The sequence below is a fragment of the Ursus maritimus genome, unplaced genomic scaffold (genome assembly GCF_017311325.1).
Source record: "Ursus maritimus isolate PB19 unplaced genomic scaffold, ASM1731132v1 scaffold_1, whole genome shotgun sequence".
Classification (NCBI taxonomy): Eukaryota; Metazoa; Chordata; class Mammalia; order Carnivora; family Ursidae; genus Ursus; species Ursus maritimus.
This window is the reverse complement of record NW_024423343.1, coordinates 32,223,021-32,237,793: the sequence shown is the minus strand read 5'-3', so window position 1 is coordinate 32,237,793 and position 14,773 is coordinate 32,223,021. Positions and strand designations below refer to the sequence as shown.

The 14,773-nt window shown below is 40.5% G+C and overlaps 1 protein-coding gene across 1 annotated transcript in view; it reads left to right on the top strand.

Moving 5' to 3' along the window:
* The first annotated feature begins 3,501 nt into the window (after nt 1-3,501).
* Nucleotides 3,502-14,773, top strand: part of FAM117B (family with sequence similarity 117 member B) — a 74,668-nt gene continuing 63,396 nt past the window's right edge. The window contains exon 1 of the mRNA XM_040641890.1: nt 3,502-4,308. Coding sequence (XP_040497824.1) covers nt 3,699-4,308 — 610 coding nt within the window. The 5' untranslated portion in view covers nt 3,502-3,698. The remainder of the gene's footprint in view (nt 4,309-14,773) is intronic.

The window sequence follows — 14,773 nt, the reverse complement described above, 5'->3', positions numbered from 1 at the left end:
ACTGAAACCATGGAAAGCAAAACCATGGATAAGCAGGGCTATCATATCAGCGTTTCTGCGGGAAAAAAACACCTCCTTAAATCCCACCTTAAAAATGACTATTTTATTTTCATATTAGTATTTTATCCTTCAGTATTTTTTCTAATGCATAAACATTTTTGTATTGTTGCAGTTATAATGATGCATTTTATTTTTTCCTCTTTAAAGTAAAAGGAATTTATGACTTCATAATTATCATTTTAGTGGTTGTATAATGTTCCATTTTAGAGATTTATAAAAGGATATGGCCGACTCCACTAAAACTATAAGAAAAAAAATACAGGAAGAATAAACTTTTTCTCAGAATCCACCCTCCTTTACAAAAATAAGATCACTTTATTAATTTTTTATTTTTTTTAAGTAGGTGCTACACCCTGTATGTAGCCCAACACACCGTGGGGCCCAAGAGGCCATGGGGCCCAATGTGGGGCTCAAACTCATGACCCTGAGATCAGGAGTTGGACACTAAGCCAACTGTGCCACACAGGCACCCCAATAAGATCACTTTGAAGAGTTAAGAAAACACAGAAGCAAATGAGCCTATCAGTAATGGTGTCTTCTGGACTTTAAATACAGATGAACCAATTTCAATATGATTCTTTTCCAACTTCATACATAATTTGAATGACATCCTAATAACAAGGTTAAACCAGAGGGAGACGTGTTTATTCTGTTGATCCTTGAAATACAATGATTCACTTCATAGATAAACTGGGAAACTAAAGATCAATATCACCTGGATGCACATTGTTCTGAATCTTCAACAACAGGTCATGAAGTCAAAAGCAAGAGTAAATGATGCTTTTATGCATTGCCATTAAATCTTAAAAACAGGGGCACCTGGCTGGCTCAGTAGGTAGAGTATGCAACTCTTGATCTCAGGGTCGTGAGTTCAGGCCCCACATTGGGCGTGGATCCTACTTTAAAAAAAAATTTAAAAAAAGAGTTCTAAGGTATCCAAGAACCTTACACACAGACACACACAGACACAGACACACACACATATATATGTATATATATATATATAGCTTTCTTTGATGATTTCACACCTTCAAAGTTTTATTTACAAGCCATCACAAATATCCTTTAGTACAAAGGGGCTGAAATGGTTAATACGTGCTTCAATTAAAGTGCTTTCGTTTGTTTAACGTTAACCCCTAAACTGATTAGTGAGGTAAGCTGAAAAAGAGGCATTTTCTGAAACTGTAGAGTTTTTTCTATAAGAAACATGACTAGAAGCAGAAGGAGAACTCATGGTTGAGCCAAGGACACTTTAACTCTTTGATCTAATTAAATTATGTGCTGAAATCAGCACATTAGCTCAGAAAAGCTTAAAGTCTCTTGCCCCTACAACTAGCTCTCTGGCTTGGTGACATCAAAAGTAATTGATCAGACACACCTGAAATAATATAACATTGTGTATCACCTATACTCAAATAATTTTTAATTTGAAAAAAATGCACTGAGGATGGAGGGATGAATTAAAAGGGTAGGCAAAAATACAATAATCTTGAACTCATCAGGAAAAGAAAATTGATCGGGAAGCCCCAAACTCGAGGGCTGCTGAACTCCCTCAGTTTAATTCAGTAAGTATGTATTGAGCTCCTGCTTTGTGTAGGACAAAAGTGTCAGATACAGCATCCATGACATCTTTATTTAAAGGTTTACCTTCTCTCCTACTCGTTGTTTTAAAATGGGACTTCACTATCTGTGTGGATCTTGTTGGCAGTTTCCTGTGTGTCCTGTCTCATGAGCAGCTGTTTTTGTCTTACCACAGGTTGTTGGGATGAGTAGTGATGTCGGATATAGACAGAGCACCAGCCACCCTAAGGCAGGTTCGTGGGTCAAGGGCTTGGGGTCCTTTTTGTGGTGGGGGAGAGAGGAGGAATGGGTGATAAGGAGAGATGTGGGCTTTTGAATCACATGGAGACTCTGGAATTACTGAGTATCTTCTACACACCATATTCTCATTTAACACTTGGTTAATAATCATAATTGTATGAAGATGGTTCTGCATTTTACAGATAAGAAAACTGGCTAGTGGGGGCGCCTGGGTGGCACAGCGGTTGAACGTCTGCCTTCAGCTCAGGGCGTGATCCCGGTGTTGTGGGATCGAGCCCCACATCGGGCTCTTCCGCTATGAGCCTGCTTCTTCCTCTCCCACTCCCCCTGCTTGTGTTCCCTCTCTCGCGGTTGTCTCTATCTCTGTCAAATAAATAAAATCTTTAAAAAGAAAAGAAAAGAAAAGAAAACTGGCTAGTGATCTATCTAAGGTTACAGAGTAAGTGGTGGGTCCGGGGTCTGCAAAGGCTTTTCTCCGCAGTGCACAGGGTCCCAGTAGAATTTCAGGTCCAGAGCAAATCACACTGTGCCCTTTACTCTCCCATTTTTACAAGACATAGTCTGTGTAGAATGTACATCTAATAACCCAGTAAAAAGAGGTTATGGACAGGAGAAGTCAGTATGTGGTGTATGGGTCTACCTTTCCTTTTTTTTTTTTTATTGTATTTTGTTTTTTGTTTTTGGTCTTTATTGATAAGGAGCTCCTAAGATTATTTTAGACTAGTGTTACTGCCTGTCTTCCTGAGTTGTTGCCCATACTACAAAGATCTGTTTCCTTCATTAGACAAAAATATGAATGGCTGGTCCAGTTCTGTCTCAAATAACAATGTATCAAATAAAACCGCTTGCAAACTATGGCACTTTACAAACTTGTAAGGTAGCACGTCTTTCCAAGGTATCAAGGAACTGTGCAGTAGCTGATTAAAATATATTCTTGATGACTTGAGATACAGGACGGTAGCGATAGCACTTGGTAACTGGACTTCATAGATACAATCCAAAACCATACTCTAACCAGCAATTTTAATCTTTCTGAGATTTGGCTCTTTGTAGAGATTTAAACAAAAAATGAGACGAGGTGTAATATGCCAATAAGATTAATTAAATTTTTCCTTTGAGCTCTGTCCAAACGTTGACGGAATTAGGACAGAACAAAAAGAGATGCACTACACATCCTCTGAGCGTTAAAACTGAGGTAAGGTAATAAGTTATGGGGAAAAGACTTCAGACATCCTTGGGGACCGTTGTGGTTCGGGACAGTCCCTTTGGAAATATTCCAGAGTCTGAGTCCCCAGGGCGCCCTCAAGTGGGAAGGGAAAGACGCGCGTGGCCAGGCGCGCGTACGCGTACATTCACGTGTACACACACATACACACGCGCGCGCACACATTACACATACACACGGCCTGTTTCCTCCGCTCCCCCTTCCCGGGGGGGCGGGGTCTCTTTCTCTTTAAAGAGCAGACGGTCTCCGCGCAAACCCAGGCTCTCTAAGGCCCCGGGGGCCCGGGACCCGAGCTGCTACCAGCCAATGGGCGCGGCGGAGCGGCTCGAGCGCGGCTGACGCTGCACCAATGGGCGTTCGCGGGGGGCGGGGGCAGCGGAGGAGACACTATTGTTGATGAGGAGGAGCGGCGGCGGCGGCGGCTGCACCACCTCGTTGCTGCCGGCCGCGGCCCGGGCGCCCCCTGCTCTCCGGATTCCGGCTTCGTCACCCCGTTGCGGGGACCTTCCCTCGGGCCTCGAGAATCCAACCCCTGCAACCCAACAACAACAAACCCCCCCCGTCTCGCCCAGTCACCGGGGAGGGGGGGATCATGTCCCAGCGGGTGAGGCGCAATGGGTCCCCCACGCCGGCTGGCTCCCTCGGGGGCGGTGCGGTCGCCACGGCCGGGGGAGCTGGGAGCCGCCTGCAACCCATGAGGGCGACGGTTCCGTTCCAGCTGAAGCAGCAGCAGCAACATGGCAGCCCCACGCGGAGCAACGGCGGCGGCGGCGGCAACAACGGCGGCTGCTGTGGTGGCGCCTCAGGCCCCTCAGGCGGCGGCGGCGGCGGCAGCAGCGGCGGCGGCGGGGGCCCGCGCACCGCCTCGCGCAGCACGAGCCCCACGCGCGGCGGCGGGAGTGCGGCCGCGCGCACCAGCCCCACAGTGGCCACGCAGACGGGCGCGTCCGCGACGTCCACGCGAGGCACCAGCCCCACGCGCGGCGCCGCACCCGGGGCTCGCGGGAGCCCCCCACGGCCACAGCCGCCGCCGCCGCTGCTGGGCACAGTGTCGTCGCCTTCCTCGTCGCCCACCCACCTGTGGACCGGCGAGGTGAGCGCTGCCCCACCCCCAGCCCGCGTCCGGCACCGGAGAAGGTCTCCGGAGCAGAACCGTAGTTCCCCGGAGAGGAGGAGCCCAAGCGCCCCCGTTTGCAAAGCAGGTACGTGCTGGGGACCGCGCGTCGAGGGGAAAGCGGCGGGAAGGGGTCCTGGGCGCGCACTGCTTTCGCGCGGGGACTGCGGCGCTACCGCGGAGCTGGTCGGCCGGGGGCGGGGCTGAGGGCGGGGCCCGGGTGGTGCGGTGCCTCAGTCCCGGGGCGAGCCCTGCGCCCTCTCCACCGCTCCTTGTTTGTCTCATTCATTGCTCTGCCGACCTTGCGCTGGTGCGGGATAGTGCAGGTGCAGCCGCTAACCTTGTGATTGGGCTGGGACGTGTTAATGATAAACCTGGGATTCTGGCCGCCGACTGGTTACTGCTCACCCTCCCTTGGGTGTGAGGCTAGGAGTGGTTTGTCACTTTCTTTAAGTGACATGGTTAATGTTAATATAGCACATGTCTGCTGCTAAGTATTTCTCTTTCGCAAAACAGTTTCAGATTGTAAAGATCGAATTCGTTAGCATAGCAGATTTGGATCCCTGAAGAGACCTGAGGCTGGGAGCGTGTTAGCATTTCCTTAGACTTGATAAGTGGGTAGCGAGAAAGAAGGAAGATTCCTTTGGAAAGTTTATGGGCTTTGTCTTAGAGTCTGGGTGTATCTCTGAAATACAGATATTGTTTAGTGTAAAACCATTTATTTGTTTTATTAAAAAAAAACATATCCACCCTTTGTCTGCTTGTTATTTTAGGGACCAAAAAAGCCCTGTTATTTTTCTGTGTACTTGGGAGCTTTCTTGGAAAAGGTTCTGAATGGAGCTGTTGGGTTCCACTGGAGTCATTCATAAAGAGTAACTCAAAAAGAAATTCAGATTGTGAAAGTGGAGAGATAAGATTTGTCATCTGATTGCCTTCGTTTTAGAATCTACTGAAGAAAAAGAAATGGGTGTTTTTTAGCTTATGGAGTAATATTAGAGACATATACCTTTGTTTTTCCCTTGTCTAGAGAATTTCTTTAGAATCTTTCAGGCAGAATTACTGGAAATTTCAGGAAACTTAGTACAGTACCTCTCAACCAAATAAAAGATTTTTTTTAGTGGTTTCAAGAGTCCCTTCAGAAATGCAGGGAGCAGGATGAATCTTTCTTACTGTTTATTTTATCAAAGATTTTAGACAATGGATATGTTTTTCAGAGAGATTGCTCTGGAAAATGACCAGTAGTGTTTTCTAATTAGAAAAAGAATACTGTTTTAAACCTTTTGAAAATGCAGTATTTTTTTGTAACTTCTATTGTTGAAAGTACTAGAATCCCCTTCCCCCTTAAATAATAGTTATCACTTTACTGAGCTCCTACTGTATGTTTGGTGATTTACCTACTAGATCTCATTTTAATTCTCACAGTAGATTTTAGAGAAGTTAAGTAACAAGTGGTAAAGTTGATGCTTGAATTCTGCTGGGTGGTACTCCAAAACCATGCCTTTTATATCAAGAAGGTAGCTTCATGATGTATAAGATAGAACCTGGATATATATATAACATAGCAAAATTAGACGTGCTTTGGTCTTGAAGCAACTCTTAGATGTACCTGGTGAACATAATTACTTTAATTTGCCTTCAGCCTTCTGGAGCCAGCATAGTGTGGAAAGGGGAAGGGAAGAAGAAGGTGGTGACCCCAGTCTGATAACAGAATGTGGCTACCCTCTCAGCTGTGTGACCCTTAAAGCCGAGCAGCAACCTGAGGAGAGCACGGTTAAATTAAGTGTTGGCAAAGAGTGGAGGAAGGTGTTCTTTTCTTCTGCTCTTCAGGACTCTGTTTTCTGGGATCTCGTTCTCCTTGTGTGCCCACTCTTCATGTTTCCCAAAGCTCCCTTGTCTCAGGTCTATCATTCCATTCATACTGTAAAATTAACCCTCTCAAAAGCTTCCCCGTCTCTCCACCAAAAACAAAAAACAAAACCCAAAAAATAAAAACTTTTTCCTCTAGTGCAGCACTCTCAACTTGATGTGAAAGGAATAGTGTCTGTCATTAAGTTATACTGAAGTGAGTGTCTGATAGATTCTTTCCCAGGAATGTCTTGTTTCACTCTAGTGAGCTTTCATGCAGAGTAGGACTTTCAGATTTCAGATTTCAAGTCTTCATAACACAAACTAGATAATTTGCTGTTTTCTTCAGACTAAATCTGGAAGGAGAGAAGAAGGAAAAAGGAGAATCTTTTTAATCACTCGGACTCCCTTTTTGATTAAAGGAAAATTATCACCAGTTTCTAGCCTCAGTGAAATGTAGAAATCTTTACTAGTAGAGGGGAAGGGTCTGTAGTTCTGTAAACCTCATATGACTCAAATTCCAGGGACCATCTAGATAAAGCTGCCAACTTCAAGGTGTCTATCAAATGAGCTGGATGCCCCAACCTTTGTTAGGGAATCTGGTATCTGAAAGCCTCTGAGTTGAAGGTTTCAGAATCCTTAGGGGGGTGTCCTTATTCTGCCGCATCTCTATCCAGTTGCTTTATTCTCCCAGGGTTAAAGATAGTCATTTGTTAATCCAGAACTTTCTTCTTTTGACTACTATAAAGTAATCCAAGCACCTATCCCTGACATATTTTAAACTTCTCACCTTCAGTGCCTGCCATCTCCATGGCAAACTGGTTTGCCATTAGGAACTGAGAAATACTTAGAGGAGGTAACTAGGCAACAGTGTTAACTGTAGATAAAATGGGGAAGAAGGTGAGGTTTGTTTTTGTGCTTTCCCTCCTTTTGTCTTAATAAAATGTCAGATAGGCATATTACAAATGGAGAGGTGGCATATTAGCATAGGCTTTGGATAGACCGTCTGGGTTTAATATCTGTTTTCCACCACTTAGAAGCCATGTGATATGGGTAAGTAAGTAACTTTCTAACCCTTAACTTTCTTATCTGTAAAATAGATGATGATGATATCTGCCTCATATGGTGGTAAGGATTAAATGAAAGGAAACTGAAGAATACTGAGCATAGTACCTCAGTATAAAAGTTAACTATTGTGTATCATATTAGTTTTGCTTCTAGTTTTAGTGGATGTAACATAAATTGCCAGTGTAGGCCTAGTTTTCATGGTTCTTTGAAATTTCAGATTGGGGAGAATATTGCCTGTGAGCATCCAGAACTGTATCAAGTGTGGTCTGTGGTTCATCTGTATCAGAATTACTTAGGGTCCTTGCTAAAAATGCAGACTTTGAAAGTCCCCCACCACACCCTCCTGTGATTTTTGCTATGCTCTAAATTTGAAAAGCGGGCACTAGAAGCACCAAAGGAAAATAGTTTGAAAACTCATTACAGAACACTAGTATAGTATGTATAAAAATTATTTTTGCAGTGTGACTGATCTGTAGATAGCAATATGTATTTTGCTAATTTTCCCCTTTGTATACATTATGTTGTGTATGAATTTGGTTGTTTATTGGGGAGGGGAGTGGCAAGAGCAGCAACAAGAGATGGACTTCTCTGGACTAATAATCAGGAGGTAGGTTATCAGGACTTCATATCTAGACTTCTGCTTTCTGGTACTTTGTGAAGTACACAGCTTTAAGAATTCAGTGTTTCCCTAACATTTGAAGGATTGATGTTAACTTCATACCTTCAAGGGGAATCCTTTTGGTTTGTTATGTCTGTATTTTACAGTTGAAGATGAGGCGAAGTGGAACCTTACTATTAGTTCAACATCTTGGCTAGCAGAATTTGCATTAATTCATTTCTGTAGGGATGCCTGGGTGGCTCAGTCGGTTAAGTGTCTGCCTTCAGCTCAGGTCATGATCCCAGGGTCCTGGGATGGAGCCCCACGTTGGGCTCTCTGCTGGGCAGGGAGCCGGCTTCTCCCTCTCCCTCTGCCTGCTTGTGCTCTATCCCTCCCTCTCTTTTTTTTTTTTTCTTAAGTAGAAAGGGAAGTTTTCAGAAAACCCTTGAAGAAAATGTATGAATTAGAATGTATTCCATGGTTAATAGCTCTGCAGGCAGACTTCCAGGGTTTAGATCTTGGGATTACCACTTATTTAAGCAAAGTCACTTCACCTTTAAAAAGGGGATACTGGCGGGGTGTCTGGGTAGCTCATCGGTTAAATGTCCGAGTCTTGGTTTCAGCTCAGGTCAGGGTTGTGAGATTGAGTGCCATGTTGGTCTCCGCACTGGGCGTGGAGCCTGCTTAAGATTCTCTCTCCTTTCCTTTTGCTCCTCTCTCCCTCCCTCTCTAAAAAAAAGGGGGGGGGGAGGATACTAGTAGTGTTTACAGTAGAGGATTATTAGAAGGATAAAATCCTTTTAATCTCTCAGTATTATTTAGGGTAATCTCTCAGTATTAGCTCCTCTCTCCTTGGATTTGAAGGAGGGGCTGATAAAGATTTTCAGATTCTGTGAAGAGAACAAGTAGGGTGACCCTGGAGAATAGGCTTTTGAATTTGGCATTTCAGTCAGTTGATGATCGCTGAGAGAGAGTAGTTTATGGGGGACAGAAATTGAATTAAAGTGATAGGTGAGGGTTATTAAGTAAGGGTAATGATTAGAAATTACTCTTGAGTATAAATTACTCTTACGTCACCGAAAGGAAGGAAAGTGACAAAACAGGATGAAAAGTTGAGCTAAGGTTCATTTGTTTATAGGATGGGGAAAACTTAAGCATGTTTTTTGGGTGTGGGGAAAGGATTCAGAGGAGAATGAGACTGCAAGTGTAAGAGAAAATGAAAATAGATGGAGCAAGGTCATGGAAAATGTGAGTGGCAGTGGGATCCGGCACATGGAGAGTCTGGAAATCTCAGAAACGACTGAGGACACTTCTTTCTCTGAGGATGAGAAGGTGGTAAGGGTGGGTTAAAATGACAGATAACTTAGCAAGAGAAGGGAAGGAAGCAGTAGAAGGGAAGGAAGTTGAGAAAGTCATCTACTTCCATGTCCACACTCTTGAAGAAAAAAGAGGGCATATTCTAGTACTGTATTTTTAAATTTAAATTTTGTTTTTATCGCAGTACATTTATGTAATTAAAAATATCAAATAGCACTGGGACTCCTGGCTGGCTCAGTCGGTAGAGCATGCGACTTTTGATCTTGGGGTTGTGAGTTCAAGCACCATGTTGGGTGTAGAGATCACTTAAAAAATCTTAAAAAAAAAAAAAAAAACAACACTGAAGTTATAATCAAATAAAATGTTTTCCTGACACATCTCTCTCTACTCCTACTTCCTGCCCCTAGAGGCAGTCCCTTTCAACTCTTAGTACTCTTTGTTTCTGGGGAAATTTTTTTTATCATTTCTCCTTTCTGTTGTCTGTTGTGTCTTTTTGGAACCCCTGCTATGTGGGACATCTTGAATTGAACTAATACTTTTCTTATTTCTGTCCTAGTTTATCTTTTTGTTCTTTCTAGCAGCTTTATTTTATCTTCTGTCCATTCAGTTGATTTTTAAATCTTGGTCATCATAGTTTTGTTTTTCAAGAGAACTTACCTGGCTGTCGGATTGTCAGGGTCTTATAAAAATGTTTATAAAAGGTGTAAATACCCTCAAAGTTTTTTTTTTGTTTGTTTTGCCCTCTGCATTATCTGCAGAGCTCTTTCTGTCTTGAACTTTGTCTGTCATGTGAAAAGTGTCATTAGTTTTCTATTAATATTTAAATAAGACCCGAAAATGCTGATTAGGTGTTCTGTCTGGCTAGGTCAGGATGGTAGACAAGAGGATCTTACAAGAGAATGATGACAAAAGGGCTTTCTAATGTAGGTTTTTTTTCTCTGCCAGGTTTCCCAGGGAAGAGTTCTACAGTATCATGCCTGAGGATATGTCTGGTATCTTTTAAGTCTGGGGCCTGCCTAGTTAATCTGTCTAAAGCAGTTTTTCCCAGTCTTTTTGCTTTGGAAATAATTTGTTTCTTGAGGAACCCCTGCTTTCATGATCACTAAGCTGAGATATAATGGTATGATGATAATTAATGCTTTTCTGAGTACAGACTGATTTCTCTGTGGATCTATTTGACCAATGTATTATAAGTTTATTCATTTTGTATCATTTTCCCCCCTACCTCTTCTTGGAGAAAAACATAATTTAGCTTACCTTTCTTGAAATCAGTCTTCCTTCCTTCCTTTCTCTTTCTCTCCCTCTTTCTTCATTCCTTCCATTCTTCCCTCTCTTTCCTGCCTTTTCCCCTCCCTCTTTCAAGCTCCGTGCCCAACATGGGGCTCAAACTCATGACCCAAAAATCAAGAGTTGCATGCTCCACTGACTGAGCCAGCCAGGCATCCCAATCTCTTTCCCTTTCATGGATTTTTAAAATTCTAAGACAACCACAATACATTTTGCTTAAATAATTGGCTTGAGCCAAATGAGATTTAATTTTTCTAAAGGTAGACTCAGTAGATTTAATTTAAATAAAGTTAGTAAAGTTAGTTTTTACAACATGAAAATTTATTGACAAAGTTGTGCGATAAAACTATGAAAACCATAAGCCAAGATAATCTGAAAAAGATCTAGCCTGAGACACAATTTGTATAATAGTTTGAAAGAATTCTTTCTGAGTAATATGATCTGTCTCAAATGTAAGTTATGCAGAATTCTACACATCTGTTGGTTTCTTGATCTCTTTTATAGACTTATACATAAAAAGTGATGTTTGAAAAATAAAAACAAAATTTATCTCTTTAAGGCAATACATGTACGGTTTTGCTGTACAAATACTCAATTCTGGGTTGAACTTGAAATGAGCACACCCACATTTCATTTTCAAATGAAATGAAACATTTTTTTCCTTGCTCTTGATGCTCGTTACACAAGAAAAAGTTTGTTTATTCATAAAAGAAGTTGAAAATGCAGCAAATTATTCATTGCTTTCCCGTGAATGGCAAGACACTTTCCTTTGCACCAAAATCTAGAGCTTCTGTTGGACAGTTCAGGAAATCTCGGGTTGCGTTCATAATCAAATTGGAGCTAATTTATCACCTAATATATTTGCTTTCAAAATTTGGCTGAAACATCTTTCCTGCTGTTGTCTTTTTTCCTGTCTGTTGTCCTTGTGGGTTATATCTTTCTATTTCGTCAGTATTATAGGAATATAATACAACAGCTTTCTGTTAAAGGCTTGCATAGTGGAGGTGAAATTAACTATAGTTTATTCCAAAAAAACTACATGAAATTTTTAGTTGACCATTCTTCTTTATGAGCTAATGTAAAATTCTTTTGGAAGTAAACTTAGATATTTTTTGGAAGTCTTGCTCTTAAAGAGCTGATTTTGTAGTTGTATGTTCTAGTCTACCTGCTAGCATGTATTCCCCCCCCTTTCCTTTCTTTCCCTGCGGATAATATATACACGTGATAAAAAAAATTATAAATGGTAAAAGAAAATACAATAAGAAGTCTTCTCCATACTTGTCTTTAAGTTCATTATTCTCAGAGAAATTCGGTTGGTTTTTTTCAGAGTCATTCTATGGCATATTCAAATGTGTATGTATATGACTGCTTACAGGTTTATTTACCACTCATTATTTAATTGGGCTTTTTTTGAACATTTAGATCATTTCCAATTTTTGCTGTTCAGTGGTATACTATGTTGAATATTCTTGTTTATACTTCTTTGTGTCCTTAAGAGTTTATCTGTAGGATGAATTCTTAGAAATGAAATTTCTTGGCCAGAGATATACATTTTTCTTTCTGTTGTCAAATACATTTCAGGACTTGATATCAGTTCATACTTGACTTCCAGGAGCCTATGTTTTTTTTCCCCTTATCTTCCTTTGGATTATTATTTTTTTATTTATTATTATTATTTTTTTAATAAATTTTTAAAAAAGATTTTATTTATTTATTTGACAGAGATAGAGACAGCCAGCGAGAGAGGGAACACAAGCACGGGGAGTGGGAGAGGAAGAAGCAGGCTCATATCGGAGGAGCCTGATGTGGGGCTCGATCCCATGACGCTGGGATCACGCCCTGAGCCGAAGGCAGACCCTTAACCGCTATGCCACCCAGGCGCCCCGGATTATTATTTTTTTATGATTCCATTTTATGTCCACTATTATTATATCTCGTTTTACCATGCTGTTAGTAGTTGCATTCAAGCAGCACTGTCCAAGAGAACTTTCCTGCTGTGATGGCTATGTTCTGTATCTCTGTTGTCTAATATTTCAGGTTATAATCTTCTATTAATATCCTTCCATATCCTGCCTCCCATCCTTTGTGCTCTCATTGTCAAATATTTTGCTTCTCTGTTATAAACCCTATAATACATTGTTACTGTTTTTACTTTAGATGATTATCTTTTATAAGCAATTAAAAATAAAAAGTATTTTATATTTACTCGTTTTTACTGTCTTTAGCACTCTTAAATTGTGTGAAATAGAGTGCTTGTAGTGTGAATGAAAAAGGGCTTATTTGAGAAGAAAATAATTGATAGGACTTCTTAACTGATTATATTTGAGGGATGAGGGAAATGAGAGAGCATAATGATGGCTGAGATTTTTGACCTAGTTGGGTGATTAAGCTAATAATGTTGTTAATGACAACTGGTTTCATAAATGCTACTATATTCTGTATGCATACAGAATAGACCATATACTTTTGGAGATGGTGCACTAACATTTTTAATAATAACATGGACATTTTGGAAGATAAATTTTTTTTACATATACCCTTCTAATTTAGCATTCTTAAAAGTTGTTATTTTACTTAGTGTTATACTGGGATTTACTGAGCTCTAGTAGTTTCTGGAAAACCATTTCACATTATTTATGTTTTCCCATTGTGCATGTACTGATACTTCTAAAGATAAGGGTGAGTGATGTCTCTTCATATTATTTTAGAACTTAAGCTCACTCTGTGCAGCGCAGCTTATAAGGTATAAAGAAGACATCCCTGGACTTACTAAAGAATTAGAGAGAGAGGCAATATAGAATTTTGCAATATTCAAGGGTTAATAGTAAAAACAAGAAAATATATGACATTACTAAGAAGAGTAGTATTTAATGGCAAAAACCTGATAATGGCCATATGGGACTAAGGAGAATTAGAGTGTTTTATGTATAGACAGGGATTGCTAAGTGATTTGTAGGTAGACATTCTTCACTTCTCTAGAAAGCAGTTGCCATTAATGATATCCCTAAGAATTCTTGGAATGTCTGCTCCTGGGAATTGATTTAGTGTCATAGGAATGCACCTGATCTACTTCAGAAATGTTGTTTCTTGTATAAGAAAGGTTTAGAACCCGTATCTTTGGACAGTCTCCCAACCAATTTTTTTAAAATACCATGTGGCCCACCCAGTGCCTCTGTACTCCCTTGAATTGGGGGGAATTGGGGTAGGGAGAACTTGCAAGATTTAAATAAGACCCAGTAAAAATTTTGTTCAGATGAATGAATGGATGGATTCCTGTCTTTTAAACAATATTTGTGAAGACCCGTGCCTCATCCTCTGTTTGTCTTTTGCCTGTTTTTTCCCTATTTGTTGGAAGCCTTGAGTACACTGGATTTTGTCTGGTTTGAGTACTGTTTGTTGTTTTATAAATGAACTTTTTGTATGAAGACTATACTGCTAGCTCACTATTGAGTATAGTATCTTCAGAAATCCTTGGGGTCCTCCTGTTGGAAAGTCCTTTAATACTGGAAAGTTGTATATTTCTAGTAACAGTTCATTAGAATATTCTGGTCCATCTACACCCTCTTGACTGATACTTTTTAAATTAATAGTATACTTTTAATTGCTAACTGGATTTAAAACTAAGTATAGTAAGATATTATGGAATAGTTTCCCCCTTTGTAAAGCTTTTAAAAATGTAATGTTAAGGTTTATTTTTTTATTTTTAAAATTTTTTTATTTTTAATTTTAGGAGAGAGTGGGCGGTGTGTGAGGGGCAGAGGGAGAGGGAAAGAGAGAATCCTAAGCAGGCTCTCTGTCCAGCGTGGAGCCTGATGCAGGGCTTGGTCTCACAACCCCTAAGTTCATGACCTGACCTAAAGTTAAGAGTTGTATACTTAACTGAGCCATCCAGGCAACCCATGTAATGTTAAGCTTTTAAAATAAAGCTAAAAAAAACCCTCTATAGATGTCAGACCTGTACCATTTAAAAAAAATATATGTGAAGTGACATAAATTTTTTTAATGAGTCTGAACTGTCAAATAAAAGGTAAGAAAGTATAATATGATATGCTATTTGTATATTAGGTTGAAATCTCTACCAAGTTTATAAATTTTGGTTTAACAGTTCTCCTTTTTAGTGGACATTTATTTCTATTTTCCTCCTTATAAATTACTTTAATAAAAATTTTTGTAAATTTATGTATTTGGGGGCTAGTATGAGTATACATTTATGTGTATCCTCTTTAGAAAAAAGTCCCAGGATTGAGATTATCGAGTGAAGTTTTAAGTAATGTGATGCTTTGTAGTATTGCTTTCCAAAAAAGGACTGAATCACTTGACGCTGTCACCAGAAAGGAGTGTATCTACCTGTTGCTGTGACGCCTTGTCAGAATTAGACTTCATGCCTTTTCTTTAGCTTTACCAGTTCAGTGTGTACAACAGCGTACTACATCATAGT